A 24,065-nucleotide genomic window follows, 5' to 3' on the forward strand; every position below is an offset into this window, starting at 1 on the left:
GGGGTCTTCCCTGCTGCCACTTTTGTAGATTGGAACTATGTTAGCCTGTTTCCACACGTCTGCTACGATTCCTGTACACAGGGTAGGTGTGTAGGTGGCTGAGTTGTTGGTCTCCTACTTGTGTCTTTTGTCTTGGTGGATGTCTAAAGTTTATTGGTGCTCTTTTCATCTTCCTTCGCCATCTGTCTTGTCTCGGTTCCAGCTGTTTTATCCTTGGTTTGTTATTTGATTGTTATTTGAGTGGTATGTCAAGGGTAAATACTTTTGTGTCTGATCATTTGGCTTTGGCAGAGCCACTTTTGTTGGTTTTCACATTAAACCTTCCTTGGAACCATTTCATAATTGTTTCATGGAATTTTTTTTATTCCTCGAACCTGCTCATTTTCTTCCTTATCCATGTTGGTCTGTAGATAGGGTATTAGTTTTCTTTTGTCTTGATGCTCAGTCTGTGATACTTTTTTCCAAGTTTTGTTCTTGTTGGCCATTGCTTCTGGTTGAGGGGTTGGGGAATTTCATGCTCTTCTCCAGAAGCATAGGTTATGCTTCTTTGGCCCTAGCAGGTGGTTTCTTCATTTGTACCTGTTACGACCCTGGGTTCCTTAGATGGAAACCAGAGGTCGATTTGAGCTCTAAATAATTACTATATATTAATTTATAGGATTCGATCATGTGAGAGGGATATTTAATTACAATAATATTTATATCATGGCTCCTTAAAAACGGGAGAATGCGTTATTCCCATCGCCCTTGCCAAACTTAAGATGAATATTGTTTCTCACAGAGCATTCAGACTCTGAGGTTGTTGTTGATTATTAATTTTTGAACTAGGTATCAGCTATGTTTAGAAATGATTAGAAAATAATTAGTAAAGTATGTCCGAGTAAACTTGGATTGATGGCTGCTGTATGATTAGCCGAGTATCCGATTCAGAGTAAGAGGTATCAGGGCGCTAGTTCCTTCTTCTCTGTTCGGGCTGTGGTTGTGGCAACATCTTCCCTGTGTGGCTCTGTCTCCATTCTCCTCCTCCTTCTCCCTTTCCCTTACCTTAAACTACTGTAACCGCTAAGTTAAGTATAACCCTGTGTAATCGTGCTACTAGCTAGGCTTGTGTGATATGTATAGATATTGTGTACACTGTAGTATAAGCCAGTATTTTGGACATCCCTAAGTATTGGTGTTGTGACTAGGGTACCACGTGGGGCTTAACAACCCCAAGCTGCTTAAAGCCTTCGAGTTCTTTCCAAGTAGACTGTACCCTAGCTTGTCCCAAGTGTAAGCCTTGTATCCTGTCTATGTGGACCAAGGTAGTTATCGTAAGATAGTGTGGTAAAGTAGTTATTGTTATTATAGTAATGTATATGGAGGGTTGTTTGAGGGTTTAATAAATAAGTTAGTTTTTGAGGTGTATCCATTAATTCTGTTGTAGTGGTGTAGATAATTGTATCCTTGACAACAGATCTGTGTCTAAAACCTTGAAGCATTAACAGGAACCTATGTTCCTTTGGGGGCTGGGCCTATCTACTCCACTATTCTTGATACATCTTGATTCTAGCTGTTGGCCCTTCTCTTTAATACTCCATACCCCCCATAACAAGCCAGCAAATTCATAACAGTACCCTTCTCGTTTCCTGGGGAAGTACAAGATGGTTGGCTTCAGAAGGGGTTATTTAGTCACTGATTTAGGGTGCATCATTTGTTATGACCAGTTGTGGCTATTCATTACTACCAGTGCACAACCCAGACTGCTTCAGTGGACATGCTGTGTGTTGAGCACATCTCCACTGTACCCTGTTCCAAAGCTTGCTTATCTCGGGTCATCTGTAGTATCATTAAATCTGGCCAGAATGAGGTCTATCCTTAGGCCCATTATATTCAGAAGTTTAAGCTCTGTCTACAGTCTTTTACAATATGTCCTGGGATGATATCACAGCTTCAGGGGTTTGAAGCTAACAGGGTCTTGTTGGCTAGTTTTCTGGTCGGTGTTCTCAATCCGTGTCAAGCTTGTGTTGCTCTGGGGTAGAATTTATCGTCCTCATCTCTCCTCTTTGGGGGGTTTGATCATCACTCCCCTCCTCCCTAGTACTGTACATCTGTTTCCTTCTTCTCTTGATTTAGCTATAGGGAGTCACCATTCCACCCCCCCTTCCCCAGAAAACTATTGTTGAATGTGATGAAATGCTTCTTTCTGGCTCTGGTCTCCCTTCCCATTCCTGGTGCATTGGTTTGTTCTCTTAGGCTCCAGACTGGTGAATGCCAACATGGGGAGCCAGCAGCTACCAATAGTGCTGCTACCTGGTGTGGCCAGCTGTAACTATGGGCAATTCATTTGTGATTCAGTTTGCTGTTATGATATAAGAATAGCATTTAAGAATCTAAACACAGAGCTTTCATATCCATACACACTGCCTATATGACACCATTACTTCAGTATGCAGCACCAGCATGGAACCCATATCTTGTGAAGCATAAACAGAAACTTGAGGAAGTTCAGAGGTTTCAAACTAAATATGTACCAGAATTGAAAGCTTCAGCTATGAGGACAAGTTGAGAAATCTCTCCCTCATAACCTTAGAGAAAAGAAGAAACAGAGGGGATAGCTACAGTACATGCAAGATCTTGAGGAGGAATAGACAAAGTGGACAAGGAAGCTTACTTAAATTAAAAATAGGTAGAACAGGGGGACATCAGTGGAAGCTGGACACACAACCGAGTTGAAAAGATTAAAGAAAGTTCTTGTTCCCTGTACGAGTGGTCAGCAAGTTGAAGGCAGCGAAGGAAGAGGGTATTACGGCTAATTCAATCCACAACATTAAGGTAAATATCTTGAAAATGTTGAGTCGAGAGAGGCAATTACTGCATCAAGTATTGGAGGCTTGGAGGCAGGGCCTAAAGAGCTAGACTTTCTGTATGCTTCTTTGGTGAGGGTGATCAGATTCCCTGCTCCCTGCACCTCTGAGTGGTGGCCAGGTTCTGGCACTTGTCTCCAGTAAGGTATTAAGGACTCCTAGGGCTCATGTGACTAATGTGTAGAGTTATCTCATACATAGTTAACTACTGCCAAGGACCAACAAGAAAGAGGCATTTCAGTAAATTCAATGTTGGTTTCCATTAATTGCTGAGACAACTTTCATTCCTTTCACAGCTTTGGAGGATGCAAATGGTATCTGCTTCATTTACCCAACAGTTTAACCATCATAAAGAATTTTTTAGCAAATGTTTTGAAGACTGGTGATATCTTGCAAACACAATAAAGTAGGAAATATTGGAATGTACACACTCAACTTTTCATGTCCCAACATATACTTAAAAATACTGCATGACAAGGTATGAAAATATAATGAATGAAAAGATAGAGGAAAATTTTTAAAAGTGGATGATGATGATGGCAATGGTGATAATTATTGTGGTGGTGGTGGTGATGAGGATGATGATGATGATGATGATAATAGCAAGCCTGAGCCGAGCTGGGAAAGGTGCAACAGAACACCACACACAACTCCAGGTGTTGCCATACATATCTCAAACTAAGAAAGGATGCCACATAGATCAATATTGTTCCGCCTTGTAAGCCACTGTCCCTCCCCAAGCACATCTGCTGGCACACTGACAACAGGGAAACTACTGTGATCAAACTTGTCTAATATTAGGAAACATCACTAGCTTTATGTATTCACAAAACAAATCCCAATAATAAAATGAAAACTTTTTAAATTTTAAACTGTACAATTAATGCCTTTACCCCAAATTTTCTGGATATACTCCAGTCATATATACTATAACACACTTAAGGGAAAACATCCAGTTAATAAAATTTCACCACTAAAAAAGCACACACAAAGCACTGAAGCATTGACAGGCACTGCAACTGTAGTTTTTGTAGACAAAATAATCACAGGAAGAGAAGAGATTCATTAAGCTGCTGGCTATAAGCATCCTAGTTAAGCTAAAATATCATCTGTTAATCATTCAGAAAAAAAGGTTAAAACTCTTATTAGTAGTAACAGCAACTGTAGCAAAGCTAAAATAAAAGTTAGTGGCGTCAAGGAAAGAGACGTTGGCCCCACTTTCATAAAATAATTATCAAATATTACAGGAAGTACTGATGAAAACTTAAGTTTAAACATAAGTGACAAATTGAACACATGTGGGTCAACTTCTCCAAAGCACAAACAGGCTCCCCTTCATTTAAATAATCATGTTTATATTGAACAAAAAGCAATGGCAATATGTTTGCATTACACACTTTAGATGTTGGTAGGGAGTGTCTTTGTATAATATGCATAAAGTGACATATTTTGTTTCTTCAAGTTTGAGAACTAAGCTAACACCTGGAAGACTTGAAGACTCTAAAGTGTACCAAAAATTAACTAAATTACCAGGAAGCTATTCAAGGTTTGATATGCCAAACACAGAATGTATTTTCATTACCTACACACTTTGCAACTACTGTATGCTCTTTTAATACTCTACAGTCTTAGCATCAATTAATTTTCAAATATTTTTGTTTTTGGCATACAAAAATTAATACCAAGAATTAAACATTTACTTAGGCTTTCAATATTTTAGTGAAAGCTCCTTTAAAAATGTTGCTCCTTTATTACAGGTCCACTCTCATCGCCATCTTATATGACAAGATTTATTCTTTTTCTGAGCTACCACACTAAGTAACATTTAGGTGCCATATAGGGAGCAAACCATGTAATTAGACAGGGGTGACATTCAAGGTATTGGACCTGCAAGGAACTTTTCAGACATTCTAGCAGGGTCATAATGGCACTAGAGAGTGCTAGAGATTATCCAAATAAAGTGAGCAGTTCAAAGTTCTAATTCCACACACAATCAAAGTTTTTACAAGCCCTCGTTGGAAGCATTAGATCACCTAAGTGTGACCTAATGAACAACTAACTGGCTTATTCAGCCACCTACACAACCTCCCACCAGGTGGCAGTGTCTGATACAAATCATGTTCCACTTCATTGAGCCTCATCATACTCCGCCTGTCATTCATGTTGGAGTGGCTGGTAAAGGACAAGATCAAAATAATTTGTTTATCCACTGAAACTGTTTGCACATTGGATTAATAATTACATGGAATATTATCCTTTCATGTGTCTGTGTTTACAAATCATGGTGTGTTCTCTGATTTTTTGCTCGTCTATTCACAACTTTCAGTACTCGACAGTAGACTACTATTGAGCACAGAGTGTGCACTATTTTTGAAAGGTACTTTGCTAGCTTTACCTACTACATTGATAATTGGAGTTGGGTAGTGGTGACTCCAGCCATTTCTCTCCCTGTTGAGTGTAAATGGAGGTTGTTTGATTTTTGACCATATTATGTCTTTATTAGACCTCAGGACTTCTCTCAACTTTGGGTTGGCAAGAGTTACACTTTTCAGTTGAGAAATGTTGATAGCTCTTGCCATAGCTGCCAGAATTGTGTGCTCAAATACAGATAGAGGCAGCTAACATGGTGCCCTGTTACTGGTCTCTATAAAATCTGTATTACTGTGAATAAAGAGCAGTACACTTATGTTGCAGCTTTATAAGAATCTATAACTTAATACAGGTGCAGCCTGGAAGAGTACCAAATGGGATGCCATACTGCATTTTGAGTCTGATGGTCACCCTCTCTTGTGTTCTACACCCCCCTTTGGGTTTACAATTGTTTTCATTAATGAGTTTCAGACAGTTTGTGTATAGTAGCTGTGGAGTCTGTGCGAGGACTCTGTAGGACCCTTCTCGGCAGGCTACATTCACAACTACTGCCAAGCTGCAGACACTATCACTCACAAACTGTTGCTGAAGGCCACAATTACTAGCACTTGAGTGTTTTGCTAGTAAATGTTATTTGACTTGACCTAGGAGTTGAAGATTCACAACAGGAAATGTTAAGTGTGGTTTACCTTGCTGGTCACTCTGGCTATGGAGCATGACTTAAAGAGGTTGAAGGGCTCTCATAGAAACACTGGTTGGTATGGAAATTTAAGCTGTTTGTATTGCTATACATTAATTCCAAAGGGATTTGCATGGGGACAATAAATCTTTGACATGACCAGTATGTTTCTTCATCTTTCAGGTTAGGGAAGAAAGGGCATGTTCTGACGTGTTTGGGATAATTTCAATTTACCTTCTTGGAAGAGTAACCAGGTGTGGCTCTGTAGTTGGGCTTGGCAGTGGTCATATTAACATCCTGTGGCAGGATTTATCTCTATGTGGGGAGACATTGTAATCTCCTCATCGTGACTGTGATGCATTTTGTTTTATGCCTCAAGTCACGTTCCTCCTTCCTGATACACAGGAATAAGCCTTCTCGCTACTTGTGAATATTCTGCAGCCTCGCAGCACCCGTGTGGTGCCCGAGTGTTTTTTGCAAATAGATGTCCCCCCCTTTTGTCATCATCATCTATGGCCTTTCCTGCTTTCTCAGTATCTGCTGATTTCATACTGCCTTTAAGAAAGGCTTTCCTATTCTTCTTCTGTAGTGTTATTGAGACTAAGCAATGAATGAAATGGGCCCTCAGTAGCTATCTGTATCCACTTTAAACCCCTTCTTCCCTTCTGGGTGTTTGGAATTCAGTTGAGGCAACTCATTAGTGAGGGGAAATGGCTAACTGGAACCTTGGGTGACTGACATCTGGTTGTGGTCAGGTGCATCAAGATTATCATTACCTATGGCATATGACCTTTAGTCTTGTTTGCCTCTGTTTTTTTTTATTTATGCCTCGAACAGTAGCTTGTTTAGTTTGGCCAAACCTTTCTGGTGTATCCTCACTGCTGTGGTAAGATCTATAATTCTCAAATTTATGGAAAGAGCCAGATTCTCAGGAAGCCAGCAATTTCATTTTTTGGGGAGGCCTGCCACTTCTAAATGATTAGTTATACTTATACATAAGCTACAAGCTCCTTAAGGGCCATCAGGGGCATTTCCTTAGAATCGATACTAGATTTCTTTTCGCATAAATAATGTGCCGAGGCTCGGTGAAGTGGATTGTGTTGTGGAACAGGTGCTGCCACCAGGTGGTGGGAGGGGGTAGGTGGCTGAATGGGCCAAACAGTAGTTTGTAATAGAACTCATTGATGATCTTAGGTTTCCAAAGGAAGTCTTGTGAAGGATTAGTGCACGAGAAATGTTATCTTTCTATAGCTCACTTTAGCTGACTGATTTCCTTCAGTTGTTGCTAATACCAATATGACCTTACAGAACATCAGAACAATCCCTGTAGTGCCAATACCTGAAATATGTCTTTTCTTGACTGCACAATTTGCTGCCCAATATGACAGTGGTATATTACCCAAAGACAATCATGTCAGCTAAATAAGCTTGGTTTTCCTATTGCAATACATAATTTGTATTTATAGTTGACAATATATTAACCCTCAAGCTGTTCTAATCACCTTGGAGTGATTTAGAGGGGTCCTCAAATGGCTCTGAAGTGATTTCAGGCAGCATGTAAAAATTTGTACACGTTCCCTGGATCTATAATGACATTATCCTACTAAAGAGACCTCTGGCAATCATCCAACACCTTAGATTTTAGAGTTCCTCAGTGATAAAGAGGAATTGTTGTCAAGCTGTGACAAATTTTACAACCCAGAAATAGAAGCGTTTACAACCTAATCGAGACAGGTGAGGTGACATCACACTGCACATACAAAGGAATTCTTGTGGAGATTTACACCACATAATGTGCCATTGTACTCTATATGGAATCTGGTGAGAGTAACTAAATGTTACAGACTTAGCAACCCTGATGATAGTGGTGGTGATGGTGACAGTGGCATCACTAGACAACTGCAGTGGTGGAAGTGACGCTACACCATAACCTGCTCTCAAGTGGGCAACTGGTGTCAATGATACAGATCAGGTGTGATAATTCCCCTTTCAGGACAAAATATGCAAAATGGATTATTTCATAGCACAATCTGAGGATTTATCTCCTCATTCTCACTTCCATCAGATGGAAGGATAGTAGTAGGAGCCATTATACTTGTATTTATTCATACAAGTATGAATAAAATAAATATATTTTTGATTGTTTCGGTAATAATGCTTCATGCACAGAAACATGTTATTCATAATTATCATCATTCTGGCCCCTGGATTTATCAGCAGGCACATGTAGTATATCAGATTCTGGCAATTCCTCAGATGTTTATTATTTGAGGATAACAATAAAGCCAAAAAATGATAGAGTGCAAAAAATGAGGCACATCTTCAGCCAGGTAAACAACAAGTACAAATCATCATTTTATTATCAACTCAGGAACCTGCGAGTGATTAGTCTCGTGCTACTAAAGGGATGAGTATCCTTTCAGCAGTTTATACTACACCTCAAAGTAGCACATGTTTGGCCTCAAATGATTCATCCTTTGTAACAGATTGAACTTGTCATTGATATAATAATGTAGTTTGACATCAATATTGAAGTTTCAAAGAACAACCCACGAGCACTTTGTGGTTCTGTAGTGAAAAACTAATAAAACCACTTATGAATAAGAGGACACATTTTGTACAATGATAATTGTTAAACAAGTCCCACACTGTCCAGTTACTTGCTGGAACATTTGGCACAATAAAGGCAGGACGAAGGCAAATGTTGATCTTTAAGGACCAAAGGAAATGTATATACACCAAATGTTACACTTGACTACAACTTAAATATGCATTTGGTAGACAATTGTGACTTCGTGATTGAGGCAATGGAATGTATACTAGGTGCGTGAAATGATGCAAACAAATTTATTTTCCACTTTGATGTCACTATACTGATAGATATGAGAGTTCAGTAGGTTCAGGAATCTGTACACCAGTTGACTGACAGTTGAGAGGTGACAGGAGCCACGAGGATCGGTCAGCTTCAAAACTCCAGTGAATACAATGAATTCTATTCTAACGAACAATGTGTACCATTTGGGTATATATCATTGGGTCCAAAGAGCTGAAGCTCACCCTCCGCAAGCACAACTAGGCGAGTACAATTGTATACCATACAATGTACGTTATTCCAAACACGCTTATCAACAATGGGGACAAAATAATTGTTATGCACACCAGAGGACCTATTCAACATTTTAACAGTAGGATTGAGGGTTAATAAGAATGTCTTTTTGATGCAAATTCTTATACTTTAAAACAAAAGAAAATTATTCATTCTCAATATACTTTTAGAGCATTTCATTGGTTTGATAAGGTATACTTAACTCTTGGAGAGTTGACCATTCAAACGTATAATTATGATGCTAAACTCCTAAAGGCAACCTAACAGGGTTGACAGACAATAACCTTTGCCATGGCAAGTTTTTGTAACACATGTGGCTTATGTATCAGAAAGTAAATAAATTGTAGTGAGCTTGAGAGTATACTGGGGAGCGTGGTTGTGTTGGTGCAGCATATACAGTACCCTGGTGAGTAGGGGTGGTGATGGAGAGCAGGCGTGAGAGCAGAGGCAGGTGAGTGGTCAGGCACATGAGTGTACCTCCTCAGATCTTCAGAGGATGCTGCCAGGTTGACCAACTGGGATGGAGGTCCACTGGCCAATCCTCCCAGGTTATTGCTCCCAGGTACAAGACTGGTGGGTGGAACCATTGCTGGGCCCGGTGCCAGTCGCAGTGAACGTGGAGTTGGTGGAGAACCTTCACCACGCATTCCAAGCGACACTTGATTATCATCACGCCCATCAACTCTATTCATGTTGGATAAGTTGCCCTGAAAACAGATTTACAGTAACTGTTTTCATTAAACATAATAATGAAAGACTTACTTACAAATAGAACATAATAAGACTTTTGAAATTATTACTAATATTATATATATATATATATATATATATATATATATATATATATATATATATATATATATATATATATATATATATATATATATACATATACATACACACACACACACACACACACACACACGTGTACGTTCTTTCCCAAGAGGCAGACAAGAGGAGTTCCAGCATATTTCAACAATCCTAAGTATTGTAGTACAGGATGATGTTAGTGAGTGGTGTCCCAGAGAACATAAAGGTATAGTGCTTTTGAAAAATAGGCGAGATAACAGGAATGTGCTAAGGGAAGTGAAAAATTGGATGAGAAAAAGTTGCCCTAGTGTTTCCAGTGCAGAGAAGAACATTCAAGATGGCCACCGGCAAGAGGAAATACAAAACAGACCTTGATTTTGCTGGATTCAGTGAAGAAACCATTGATATAACCAGTCTATACAACAAGTTGGTAAAATTAGATACTATAGTGAACTCTCATGCAGAAATAATTAGTAAATTGAAAGAAAGTAATGACCCTTTAAATAGCAAAGTTGTATGTCTTGAGGGTTTAGTGAAAGACTTGTGCAAGGATGAGAATCAATTTGAAACAAATTGCAAAGCCATGGAAGAAGAAAATAAACTCTTATAAATAGCTATGTTAGAAATTAAAGTAAATTTAAACATAAATGACTACAATAGGTTAGGTAAGGAATTTCAACAGGAGAAACAGCTTTTGTCAGCACAGATGGAGGAAGTTACACAGGGAATAGAACAGTGCAAGAAAGATATGCAACTCACCTATGCACAAGTGGCCAAGGAGAAGGAAAAAATTGAAGAAGCAGTATAGGAAGTCAAATACTGCAGCAACCAAGATAAAACAAACATTAAGCTGGAAGTGAGAAAAGAATTGGCATCTAACCCGAAGTTCGTGCAAAACACAGTTGATCGGATTAAGTCTTTGATAATTTTTGGGTGCCAAGAAAAGGAGATAACATCTAGGTCAGAGAGCTGTAGAAGAAGCAAAACTAGTAGATAAAATTGTTGGCCTCGTGGAAGGTCTTACAACCATAGAGAATGTGTGCGACTACAGGAGAATAGGCAGATATGTAAAAGGGAAAGATCGACCTTTCAGGATCACCCTAAATGGTACCAAACAGATGGAATAAGTACTAAGGAATGCTAGAAAATTACAAAGTGATGAGGATGGGAAAGTGTGGTCGTTAAGACGAGATCTTTCAAAAGAAGATAGGGAGAAGCTGAAACAACCTCGCCGAGGCAAAACGTTCAAATGAGAGCAGGAATGAAGAAGAAATCAATTCTTTTTTCTACAAAGTGATAGGGGTAGGCAGACCAGTAAAGTGGTACATAAAGGTAAACCAGCAAAATCATTAGAGAGAGGGGGAGTGAAAAATAAGAAGGGGAACAAGTTCCTCAAGATTGCACACACCAACATAGATAGAGTAAGATCGAAGATACTGGAGTTAAGTGATGTAATACAGCTGCAGACACTAGACATTGTTGCACTCACGGAGACAAAACTTGAAGATGTTATTTTAAATGAGGTCATATTCCCAAGGGGCTACTCAATTTGGAGACGGGACAGAAAAATTAGGAAAGGCGGTGGCGTTGCTGTGCTGGTGAAAGAACACCTAAAGGTGAACGAAATAATGACTGCCAACCCACAAGAAGTTGACATAATAGCACTAGAGATCTGCCATGAGGATGATAAACTATTGATCATAAATGCATATAGTCCACTGCCAAGCAGCACATGGTCAAAGGAGGAGCTAGATAGTAAACAAGAAGGTCTTATAACAATAATGAGAGAGATCATAGCGAGAGCGGATAACGATAGATCACGACTGTTGATAGTCGGCGACTTCAACTTGAAATCCATAGGCTGGGAAGCATATGAAGCTAAAACAGAAGATTTTTAGACCTGTAAATTTGTAGACCTCATCCTAGAAACATTCTTGTATCAACATGTTAAACAAGCTACGAGGATGAGGGAAGGGGATGTTCCCTCCATGCTAGATTTGATATTTACCAGGAAGGAGGAAGAAATATTTGACATTCAGTACCTTCCTCCCTTGAGTAAAAGTGACCATGTCTTTTTTGGGAATAAAGTATGCAATGCGTTATAATCTGGAACAAAATAAGGAGGTTGATTCAATTGAAAAACCTGACTTTAGGAGAGGACATTATGGCAACCTTAAAAAAAAATTTAGTGAGTATAATTGGACAGACTTGTTGCTAGGCAAGGAAGTGAATGAGATGTATGTCAAGTTTTGTGAAATATATGATAAAGGCACAAAAAAATTTATACCAAAACAGAGATGCAGAACTAGGAAACAGGATTGGTTCAACAGAAATTGCAAGAGGGGCAGAGACCAAAAGACACAAAAATGGAATCAATACAGGAAGAGGCCAAACCCCCAAACATACCAGCGATACAAAGATGCAAGAAACAACTACACGGCAGTGAGGAGAGAGGCAGAAAGAAATTTTGAAAAAGGAATTGCAGACAAATGTAAAACAGAACCAAGTCTTTTCTATAAATTCATAAACAACAAATTGCAGGTAAAGGATAATATTCAGAGGTTGAAAATGGGAAATAGATTCACGGAAAATGAAAATGAAATGTGTGAAACAATAAATGAAAAGTTCCAAAGTGTGTTTGTACAAAATGAAATTTTCAGGGAACCAGATACAATAAGAATTCCAGAGAACAACAGAGCACATAGAGATGTCTAGAGACGAAGTGGAAAAAATGCTCAAGGAGCTAAATAAGAACAAAGCAGTTGGTCCAGATGGAGTTTCACCATGGGTTCTGAGAGAATGTGCACCTGAGCTCAGCATTCCACTTCAACTGATTTTTCAGGCATCCCTGTTTACAGGAGTTGTAGCTGATGTGTGGAAAAAAACTAACATAGTTCCAATCTACAAAAGTGGAAGCAGGGAAGACCCCCTTAATTATAGACCTGTATCATTGATAAGTGTAATAGTTAAAATATGGGAAAAATAATTAAAACTAAATGGGTAGAACACCTGGAGAGAAATGATATAATATCACAGACAGTATGGTTTTCGATCTGGAAGATCCTGTGTATCGAATTTACTCAGTTTCTATGATCGAGCAACAGATATATTACAGGAAAGAGATGGTTGGGTTGACTGCATCTATCTGGACCTAAAAAAGGCTTTCGACGCAGTTCCACATAAGAGGTTGTTCTGGAAATTGGAAAATATTGTAGGGGTGACAGGTAAGCTTCTAACATTGATGAAAAATTTCCTGACTGATAGAAAAATGAGGGCAGTGATCAGAGACAATGTATCATACTGGAGAAATGTCACAAGTGGAGTACCACAGGGTTTAGTTCTTGCACCAGTGATGTTTATTGTCTACATAAATGATCTACCAGTTGGTATACAGAATTATATGAACATGTTTGCTGATGATGCTAAGATAATAGGAAGGATAAGAAACTTAGATGATTGTCATGCCCTTCAAGATGACCTGGACAAAATAAGTATATGGAGCACCACTTGGCAAATGGCATTTATTAACATTAAATTCCATGTTATGGAATGTGGAATAGGAGAACATAGACCCCACACAACCTATATATTATGTGAGAAATCTTTAAAGAATACTGATGAAGAAAGATCTAGGGGTGGTTCTAGGTAGAAAACTATCACCGGAGGACGACAAAGAATATTGTGCGAGGAGCCTATGCCACGCTTTCTAACTTCAGAATTGCTTTTAAATACATGGATGGCGATATACTAAAGAAATTGTTCACGACTTTTGTTAGGCCAAAGCTAGAATATGCAGCGGTTGTGTGGTGCCCATATCTTAAGAAGCACATCAACAAACTGGAAAAGGGGAAAAGACATGCTACTAAGTGGCTCCCAGAACTGAAGGGCAAGAGCTACGAGGAGAGGTTAGAAGCATTAAATATGCCAAAACTAGAAGACAGTGGAAAAAGAGGTGATATGATCACTACATACAAAATAGTAACAGGAATTGATAAAATCGATGGGGAAGATTTCCCGAGACCTGGAACTTTACGAACAAGAGGTCATCACAGATTTAAACTAGCTAAACACAGATGCCGAAGAAATATAAGAAAATTCACTTTCGCAAACAGAGTGGTAGACGGTTGGAACAAGTTAGGTGAGAAGGTGGTGGAGGCCAAGACCATCAGTAGTTTCAAAGCGTTATATGACAGAGTGCTGGGAAGACGGGACACCACGAGCATAGATCTCATCCTGTAACTACACTTAGGTAATTACACTTAGGAAATTACACACACCTAAAACTCACTACAATAATCTACAGCACTCCCAAAAATGAGCCTTTAATGCAGTGCAGAGGTTATAAATGTTCCATATATTTTGGTATTACATTTGTGTTTCTTGTTTTTAATAATACTGTAACTATACAAATATCAGTGATAAATAACTTAAAATAATAAGCACAGCACAATGTCAAAATCAGATATTGTAACATTTACATATTTTCTAATAATCAATGTAAAGCTATTTCTCACTGAATAGCAATTCAAATTAAATTAAATCATAATGAATCTAAAATATGAGTGAAACAAGGTGCATATCTACTACTGTATTAGTTTATTTTTATATTCAAGTCAAAAGAATTTATATATAAAAACAGAGCTGTCAATAACTGAAGCACATTTTTTATTAATTATACAAGCAGGTGCTGTGGAATTATTATGTAGCATATGAGAGTTGTACTAAAAGTCATGCGATGCAATGAGGCATGAAGGTAAAAAACCAACATAGAATGTAATGAAACGCCATTTTCTGGTTGAGCCCCAGAGGCTCCCTGGAGCTTATTGGGCTAATATATGTTATATTAGACCGGGACATTAGCTATGGAGTTCAGACCTACCAGGGACCATGAGCCAAAACCTGGCCCCTTCAGAGAGGTTTCAGGGAGCAATGGCCCTGGAAAACCTACCATGTGATTGGGGGGTTTTCCCTATCTGCCATCGACCGGGGTTAGGCACCCAGAAAGGTCGGCATAACAAAAGCCCCACATGTAAGAAACTAACAACAAAAGATGAACAGAGAGGTAGAAGTCCCTACAATCCCACGGAAACAAGCAAACGTAACACACTACTGCCGTGCCGCTCGTCCACGCAGCCCTCCCTTCCCTGAGAGAGGAAGGGGCCCCGGAACTCACCGCGCCGGTTGCATAGCACTTTAGTTCGGAAGCTTAGCTTCAACAAACGCAAAAAAATGCAGACCAGTGGGAGGGAGGGTTGCCAGGGAGCCTCTGGGGCTCACTCAGAAAATGGCATTTCATTACATTCAATGCTGGTTTTCCGAGGAGAGCCCCTACAGGTCCCTGGAGCTACATACCCAAAGAGAAGGAAAAGAAAGGGCCGATTCGAGAGGCGGCCGCCACAAACTCAGCAATGCGAAGTAGAGACAACAGGCTGCAACCTGCGACTCAAAGCAACACAAGAACGCCCAGGAGCAGACACACACAAATTATGGGTGGCCAGGGCCCTGTGCGATCTCCAAATCCCCGCGCCCAAATATGAGCCAAAGACATGTTACCAAACACAGCAGCCAAAGCTGCAAACGGCCGAAAGACATGGGCGCGAGGATAGACCGCAGGCTGGTTAGACTGAATAACCCTGCGAACGACCTGGAAGACCCCGAGCCCTGGAACAGGGAACGAGGGAAACCGGATCAAGCCAAAGTGCATCCCCAGCCAGCTGCAACCAAGGCACGCAGGCAACGATGAAGAGCCGTAACCAACACAACACATGATGCATCGCTGCCATCTCGGCCTTCGCCAGAAAAGACAGAGAAGACTGTAAATGTACGAACCTACCACCAGTACCAAAAAGAGCAAAAACCCCTACGTTGGAGGAGAGCTGGAAGCTCCGCAACCCGACCCCCAGAGGCCATTGTCAACAAAAACGGAGCCATCGAAAAACAATCTTGAACCAAAGGGGCTACCACAAACCAAGGAGAGGAAAGATAAGAGAGCACGCTGACCAAGGACCAGGACAGCTCAGGCGGTGCATGAGCAGGCCGAAGGTGAAACAAAACACGAGAAAGCATACAGAACAGGGCGGATATGACGTCTACCCTGAACGCAAGCTGGAGCGGTTCTGAAAAACCAAGAAAGCACAAGACAACCCGATGCAAAAAGGATGACAACCTACGAGGAGCAAGAAAATGGTTTAAAGAAACGCCAGGGAACTTCATACAGTCTCCAAGATGAAGCTCGCAGGTGGGACACCATCAACGAGGCCACTTGATCACCATAGAGATGGGGCTATACCCGCGTCACAAGACCAGACGCAAAGATTCAAGGAGAAGGCCGAACCAGCCACATCCCGGACCGGTTCGACCAGCCGAAAGAGGCGGAGCCGCGGGAAACGCCCAGGGTTCGGACACCGATCAAGCAGCATCTGTAAACAAAGCTGGGCCGGCCACTAAGGGGCCACGAAGAGTACTCTCCCTGGGAAAGACTCCGAGCTAGAACTCGAAGCAACAGCTGGACTGGGAGAAGAGGGACAGGTAACTCCACCTTGACCAGTCCTGCCGAAAGGCATCCACTGCGAACGCCTCGCAGGCGGGGAAGGCACCACATAGAATGGGAGACGCCGAGACCACACTGACAGGAACAGAACTGACTGACACACTGACACTATGTCTGGGAGTCTGGACGTCCAGCAGAGCCAACGAAATGAGTCTGCGACGACCGGCCAATTCATGAACAGAGGAATGAACCGAGACAGGCCGTCTGCCAGAACGCTGGACACTCCCCGGATATGAACCGCACGGGAAGTCAAACCCCGAGAACCCAGCAGATGAGTCACTCGAAGGGACCCACCCCAAAAAGGCAAGGACCGAAGAGAACCCCCGTGGTTCCGCAAGGAACCATCAGAGAACAGTCCAAATGGAGCCGGATGGTAGAGCCTTGAGTGACCCAAACCCTCCGAAGCACAAACCAGACAGCCACAAACTCCCGAACCGTGCTGTGAGCCCGATGGAAGGACAAACTCCACAGTCCCAGGCCGCCCTGGTGAGCACCAGTCACAAAGCCCCAGCCAAGAGACGATCCGTTTGTGAACACATCGAGCGAAAACACGGGGAGGTGCCAAGGCACAAAAACCTGTAAGACTCCAAAGAGGAAGCCGGCGACGCAGCGCCGACACAAGGTCCCCAGAGGACAAACCCAATGATCGCGAGAAAAGCAGAAGGGGCGTCCCCGAAGGAACCAAAACAGACGCCAAAGCCTAACCCGACCCGGCAGGTAGACCAACACATCGAAGTTCAGACTCCCGCACAACCGCTCGAGCAACCACCGAGTGACCCAGGACCCCCCAGAAACAGCCGAAGGCGGGATCGCAGCAACGCCTCTGAAGGGAGAGACAAGGAAGCGGTCCAAGAGTCCCAAACAAGCAACAAGACCCCAGCCAGGCCCGAACCTGGAACGGAACCAGATGGAATATCCTCCAGTCCACCAGGAACCCATACCTGGCGATCTGGAAAGAACCACACCCCTGGCAAGCAGACAAGCAGACCGACTGGGAACCTACACCAGCCGGTCATCAAGGTAGGCCAAAACCGAATCCCGAGCCGATGCAGACAGGTCACCAAGATCCGGTAAATATGCGTAAATACACGAGGTTAAAAGAACAAACTAGGGAAGGCAACAAAAGCAGCAAGCCTGAAGCCCCACCACCAACTGTGCCAGTCCTGGAACCCTGGAGAGGAACGTGGTCCAGGGACACCAACCAGGCACCCGGCCCCAACAGAAGCCGGACCGAAGACGACAGTCATCCGAAGAGGGGCAAAGAATCCAGGGTGCATACTGAACAAGTCCAGAAGAACCACAGATCTGCAAAGTCCCGTGTTGGCATAAGAAACATTGTCAGAACAACCGTGGACATCTGCAGGAGAAAACTAGATAGTTTCCTCCAAGTTGACAGGACGAAGCGCAGGGGAAGAAACTCACCCCACCAGCCCCGAACCCCCAAAGGAGGAGCCGCCACCCGATGCCACCAGAGGCCGGAAGAGACAACCAAAAACTGCGGGACAAAGCGAGAGCCAACAGAGCAAGCCGCCCCCAGCACCCCGTCGACAGCGAAGGGATCGTAACCCCTTCTGAAAGAAAAGTATACATATATACATATGAAAAAATAAATAAATAAATAAAACGAAAGAGAGAAAAGACAAGCCGCTGACCGGTGGGCAGAGAGCACAGTCCTAGCCAGACTAAGAAGGCACCAAGAGATCACAAAAACTACACCAAAATGCCCACCTCGACAACAAAACCAAGGTCCCAGCCAGACCACAACATGTGCCAAGACCCAAAAAGGTCAGCCTGCAAGCCAGGAAGACCCCAGGACCCCGGAACCCCAGAAGGCAGAACCGGGTCACACAAGGTAACCAAAAGCCTTCTGAACCCTCAAGGGGGGCCCAAGAGGAAGAAACCTCTGGAACGAAACCAAAGAACCCAAAGGAACCTGGAATCGAACCCGGGGATGGGGGGGGGGGTGAAGGAGCCCAAACCACAACATTTGCCACCATAGAAAACCATAGAAAAGACAAAGCACAGCACCCAGACAGAACCCCCAATGAAATGGCCAAAACGGACCGAAAATTGAGGGACACAAGGTGTGGGAGCAAGCATAACCAGACAAGGACACTGAGCCCAACCCCAGGGCCCAGACCCCAAACAAACAGAAAATGCAAAAACCAGTGTAAAACCCAACACCCAAGTGTTCCCAGAGGAACAGAAGAAGGGCAGAACATCCCAGAAAAGCAAAGAAACTGCAACAGGAGGATGAAACCCCTGAAGGTGGTGATAAACTCGCCTAAAACGCGAGCTCGCACACCCAGGCACAGGTAAACAAACCGCACCGCCGCCCAGGTGGCCAGACGGGAAAGCAACCTGTAAAAAGAAAATGGCCACCAAAACAAGGAGCTGTGACCGACACAATAGATCCGAAAACACGCTAGCAAATGTGAGAAGTAATCAAACGAGAGGGACGAAAAACCCCGCCCAGAAGCAGAAAACCCAGGCAGGGGCAAACAGCCCCAGAACTTCTAGCGTGCTAGAGCTAGACTTTTCTGCTCTCTAGAGTGGAGTACTGCTGTACAATGACAGCCCCTTTCAAAGCTGGAGAAATTGCTGACCTGGAGAGCGTGCAGAGATCCTTTACTGCTAGAATCCACTCAGTAAAACATCTAAACTATTGGGACCGACTAAAGAGCTTAAATCTGTACTCCCTTGAGCGCAGGCGGGAAAGATACATAATAATTTACACGTGGAAAATATTAGAGGGGCTGGTCCCAAACCTGCACACAGAAATAACATCACATGAGACCAGAAGACATGGCAGGATGTGTAGAATTCCCTCGTTGAAAAGTGGAGGTGCAACAGGTACTCTGAGAGAGAACTATCACCATCAGAGGCCCGAGACTGTTCAACACGTTTCCGCTACACATAAGGGGCATAACTGACAATCCCCTCACAGTGTTCAAGAGAGAACTGGATAAGCACCTCCAAAGGATACCTGATCAACCAGGCTGTGACTCATACATCAGGCTGCGAGCAGCCGCGTCCAACAGCCTGGTTGATCAGTCCAGCAACCAGGAGGCCTGGTCGACGACCGGGCCGCGGGGACGCTAAGCCCCGGAAGCACCTCAAGGTAACCTCAAGGTAAGGTGCATTCCCCACAGCCCCGGGAACCCGCAACAGAAGGCTCCGGGGCAAAGCCGTCCTACACACCCTCTGCCCTTAATGAAAAGTAAGAGTCCAGAGGAAAGGCAGCAAAGAAAGGCCGCTGGTAAGACCTAGATGCCTCGGCAGGAGGAACAGACTCTAAAATCTCCGTCCCCAACCCGAACGAGGTAGCCCCCAAGGCCGCCCGTGTCTCAGCACCAACTACAGCTGCACGGACGAACAGCGCGGCAGTTGTGTGTTACGTTTGCTTGTTTCCTTGGGATTGTAGGGAGTTCTACCTCTCTGTTCAGTTTTTGTTGTAAGTTTCTTACCATGTGGGGTTTGTTTTGTTATGCCTACCTTTCTGGGTGCCTAACCCTGGTCGATGGCAGATAAGGAAAACTCCAACCACAGGGGTTTTTCCAGGGCCATTGCTCCCTGAAACCTTTCTGAAGGGGTCAGGTTCTGGCTCATGGTCCCTGCTAGGTCTGAACTCCATAGCTAATGTCCCGGTCTAATATAACATACATTAGCCCAATAAGCTGCAGGGAGCCGTAGGGGCTCCCCTCAGAAAAGCACTGAATGAAGCAAAATTTGTTGGCTTAATTAATGCTAAATGTAAATTATGATTTCCAAAAAGAATGGCAGAGTGATAAAAATCCGGTCAGATGACTAATGTTGGTTGAAAAACTGAGCAGGGATGAGACAAACAAGGTATAATGTTGGAGTGATTTGTTAAGAATGGGCAATTTTAACAATGAGAAATATAACGACCAAAGGCATATTATACAGTGGACTAGGATCAACATACAAGAGAAAGAGGTGCTCTTTTTTTTTTCAATTTAAGGGCTGCTTTTGGGATTGCACACATTTTGCTTCAAAAACCAATACAATATATAGGCAGCATGCATATTTTTAATACCCTTTATTGGGGGGGGGATCAAAATATAACAAAATAGTAATGTTTGCCTATCTGAAATACCATCTTCACATTGCTTTTTCATCTGAATACATTTAGCATTTCAAAATCCAGCATATTCATTGCATTTATTACCTCCAGCGAGAAAACAACAATCGGGCAACAAAATAAAAGCACAGCCAATAGCATTACAGTTCTGTGAGATGAATGACTAATATGAAATAAGCCAAAAGCATCACTGATCTGTCACCTTAATGATAAAGCACTTCTTTTATATTGTTTAGGTAATATTTATACAAATATCTCTTGTTTTAAACCTGCAATAAAAAAAATATTCCAGTCACAAATTCTATATTGTTTCAACTACCAGTGAATGCTATCTTTACTTCTGCAATTTATATTAGCATTTACTGATCTGGGTTACATATCCATCCATAACAAAATTTTTGCATATCTCCCTGTAAAAAATCCAATGTTGAATGTAATGAAATATTGTACCTCTTTCTGGATGGGCTTCAATCTCTCCCACACTGAGACGACACCACACAACTGAGTCACATCAACCCCCGGAGTCCTTAATTATCTATCATACTCCAGAGGCCAAACCTAGCCCTTACACAGAATAGGGAAGCAATGGATTCTTATAGTCACCCTCACTGTAGCACAGAAAGCAAGTGAAACAAAACAACTACAAGCTTCACCAGAGAAAGAGAGAAATGAAGCAGCAAATGACTCTACAAACAATCCACTTGGTAATTACATCGAAGTCTTCCCTTGTTACAGCTAGCAACCACATAATGGCAGCATCATTGGAAGCGGCCAGCTCCCCATGTCAACAAATCTCAGTAAAGAGCTTATTAAGATGCATCTGGTAGGAAGGTATGGAGGTAGGGAGCCACTGTGGCCCATCCAGAAAGAGGCATTTCATTACATTCAATGCTGGCTTTCTGGAGGGGCTGAATGGCGGCACTCTTTAATTAATCAACCAGAGAAAACAGAATAATTGGTACTCACATGGGAGGAGGTGAATGCAAATCAAAACCGTAAAGAGAGATCAGGATGAAAAACCCAGCACAAGCACAAAGGGGACCAGGAATACTGTGATGAATTACCAGGACCCTATTAGACCTCCAAAACCCCCAAGCCAAGTTATCCACTGAAGATATTAGAAAACACAGTTGTCAGAACTTTCAAACAGAATGAGCCTGAAGAAAGATTGCAGGCTGGCTAGATTTAATGGCACTGCAGACAACTTGTGATAAACGAGCCTTTGAACAGGGATAAACGAGTGCTCAAATACCTTTGCCACTGTAGTGGGAGAGGCAGTTTCCAGAGAAGGCCCAAACATGCCCAAAGAAACACAACTTCCAGATTCAGAAGCCCTCAAGACATTTCAGAACTGAGAGAAAAGGGGGGAGGGGGGGTAGGTCCTCTTGCCAAATGAATAACACCAGCCAAACCCAAGGAAGGAGTTGGTGGAACAAACTTGGAGCAAATACAAAACACCAGCTGCTCTAAATCTAGATCTTGAAAGGACAAAGTGGCCAGTCCTGTAGGACCACATCAATGTTCAGCTGCAACCTATGAAGACTGTTTCAGAGTGGAATGTATTCCCCATACAACAGGGAGCATAATGGAAGCAGTAGGAATGGTCATTGGAATACATCAAAACTGAGGTACATCCTTCAAACTTACACTCTGTGAGGACAGAATTGGAAGGTTGTGTCAGAAATGTCCAACACTTACTAACCTTTAATACCAATCTTAAAATTATTTTAGTTAGCCATTTAAGGGAGAGAACATATCATAATTTTCTCTAAAAAACGAGAATATTAAATTGCGAGTCGATTACATCTCGTTCCAAAATTATATAAATCAATATATATTAAAATCTACAGTCCGAGGGCTGTATTTAATAAAAAATGCTTACCTATAACAAACAATTATCAGTAGTAATATATACTGCACTATATAAAAATACTCTTCCCGAAATCAATAATGAACCATTTCTGGACATGTCTGGAGTGGGAGGAGGAGAAACCATTGCACTTTGAGAGAAAAAGTCATGGTGAAAGCCAAGTGATTGAGCACCTGATTGTGTATATCGAAGCATACCACTGGAATTATTATTCAATAATTAAGAAAGAACGTCTTCAACTAAGACAATCTTCTGCTCACTATTTCCATCTATTACCAATTATAAAAAGCAGGTGCTGTGGAATTATTATGGAGCATATGAGAGTTGTACAAAATACAGAGAGATGACAGTTGCATTTATGGCCAAAATGTTAGGTTAAGGGAGTAGGTGGTGATGAAGTACGGCTCCCGGCCCTACAGGGTAAGTCTTATTACAGTATTAACTCAAACAGATCGAGTTAAAGACTGCATAATATTAAAATAAATGCGGTGCTTGGTTACATCTACATACTTCGGCAGGCTGGAATCGGGACTACACTAGAAGTGGGATATTGCCAATTATGTTGAGAGAACACCATTATTGCAGCAGATGCAGCCCACGTGAACCACACCTGGCTCCTATGAACTTCGAAGTTGTCTAGTCAGATAAGGCTGACGACATTTTTATAATCACTAACCAATTTATTGAATACTAACAATTTAGTTTGTGAAATTACTTAAACTTAATCAACCATTTAATTATGGTGTGGTTAACTGAATATATAAACCCCCCAGGTTTATGTGAAGGAATTTACTGGTGATATTAAATCATACATATAGTCCACTTCAAAATTATTAACAAGTAATAAATTTAAATACTGTCTGCTTTACATTAATTGAGAGTTTAAATAAATTAATCACCGGTAGATTTCCCACAGGTTGGTTGTCTATAATAAACCTCCAAAAACTGCAAAAGGGCTTCCCAGGTATGGAAGGATAGATGAAGTAGAAACATTGGGCACAAGAACTGCTTGCCAAATATTACACACATTGAAAACAGCCAATGGGAAAATGTGGCAGTAAAGGATGTGCACAGTATACCATAAGAACATGAAGTATGCATGTGACCCTTAAATGAAAATCAGAATGCCCCTATCCAAAGGCAGCCAAAGATCCATGTACTGCCAAGTGTGTGAGGAACTCCATACAACAAAAAGACAGCCTCTCAGAGATGGCCCCCAAAACTCTCCAGAGAAAAACTCAGCCCAGGCAAATGTAACATCAGTAAACAACTAGGGATAATAATTGTAGTGACATGCAGTTTGAGACGAATAGTTAATCAGAGTCCACACAAGAAGTAAGGCATAAATATATTGTACGTGCATCATGAAGCAAATACTAAATATCAAACCAAAAACATAAGCGAATTGCACCAGCAGGCAATGGCAAAGGTCAGAGTGGAGGATAATGTTTGCCGAGATGTGTGATCAGCTGGTGGAGGTCAGGAGGCTGAATGAGCTAACCAGTACAGTGGATTTTTAGGCCACTCTTTGGTTGAATGAGCTAATCAGTACACTGCTAATCAGTGCTAATCAGAATGAGCTAGACTGTTAGGCAATTCTTTGGTGACCTGAAGGTTCACAAGGAGAGCTTGCAAAAAAACTGTGTGCATAAAATTTGAGCTTTCTATAGCAGGATGATCTCCAGTGCTTCCTAATACTGTGTACCATTATGACTCTGCAGAGACACTTCAA

The 24,065-nt window shown here is 42.0% G+C and overlaps 1 protein-coding gene across 10 annotated transcripts in view; it reads right to left on the reverse strand.

Moving 5' to 3' along the window:
* The window catches only part of Liprin-alpha (PTPRF interacting protein alpha), a 339,563-nt gene that overhangs the window by 87,780 nt on the left and 227,718 nt on the right, over positions 1 to 24,065 (reverse strand). For all 10 annotated transcript variants that reach the window (XM_045757948.2, XM_045757940.2, XM_069306681.1 and 7 more), the window contains one exon: positions 9,404 to 9,708. In XM_045757948.2, the coding sequence (XP_045613904.2) occupies positions 9,404 to 9,708 (305 nt within the window). The remainder of the gene's footprint in view (positions 1 to 9,403; positions 9,709 to 24,065) is intronic.

Source organism: Procambarus clarkii, chromosome 58, assembly GCF_040958095.1.
Source record: "Procambarus clarkii isolate CNS0578487 chromosome 58, FALCON_Pclarkii_2.0, whole genome shotgun sequence".
Taxonomy (NCBI): Eukaryota; Metazoa; Arthropoda; class Malacostraca; order Decapoda; family Cambaridae; genus Procambarus; species Procambarus clarkii.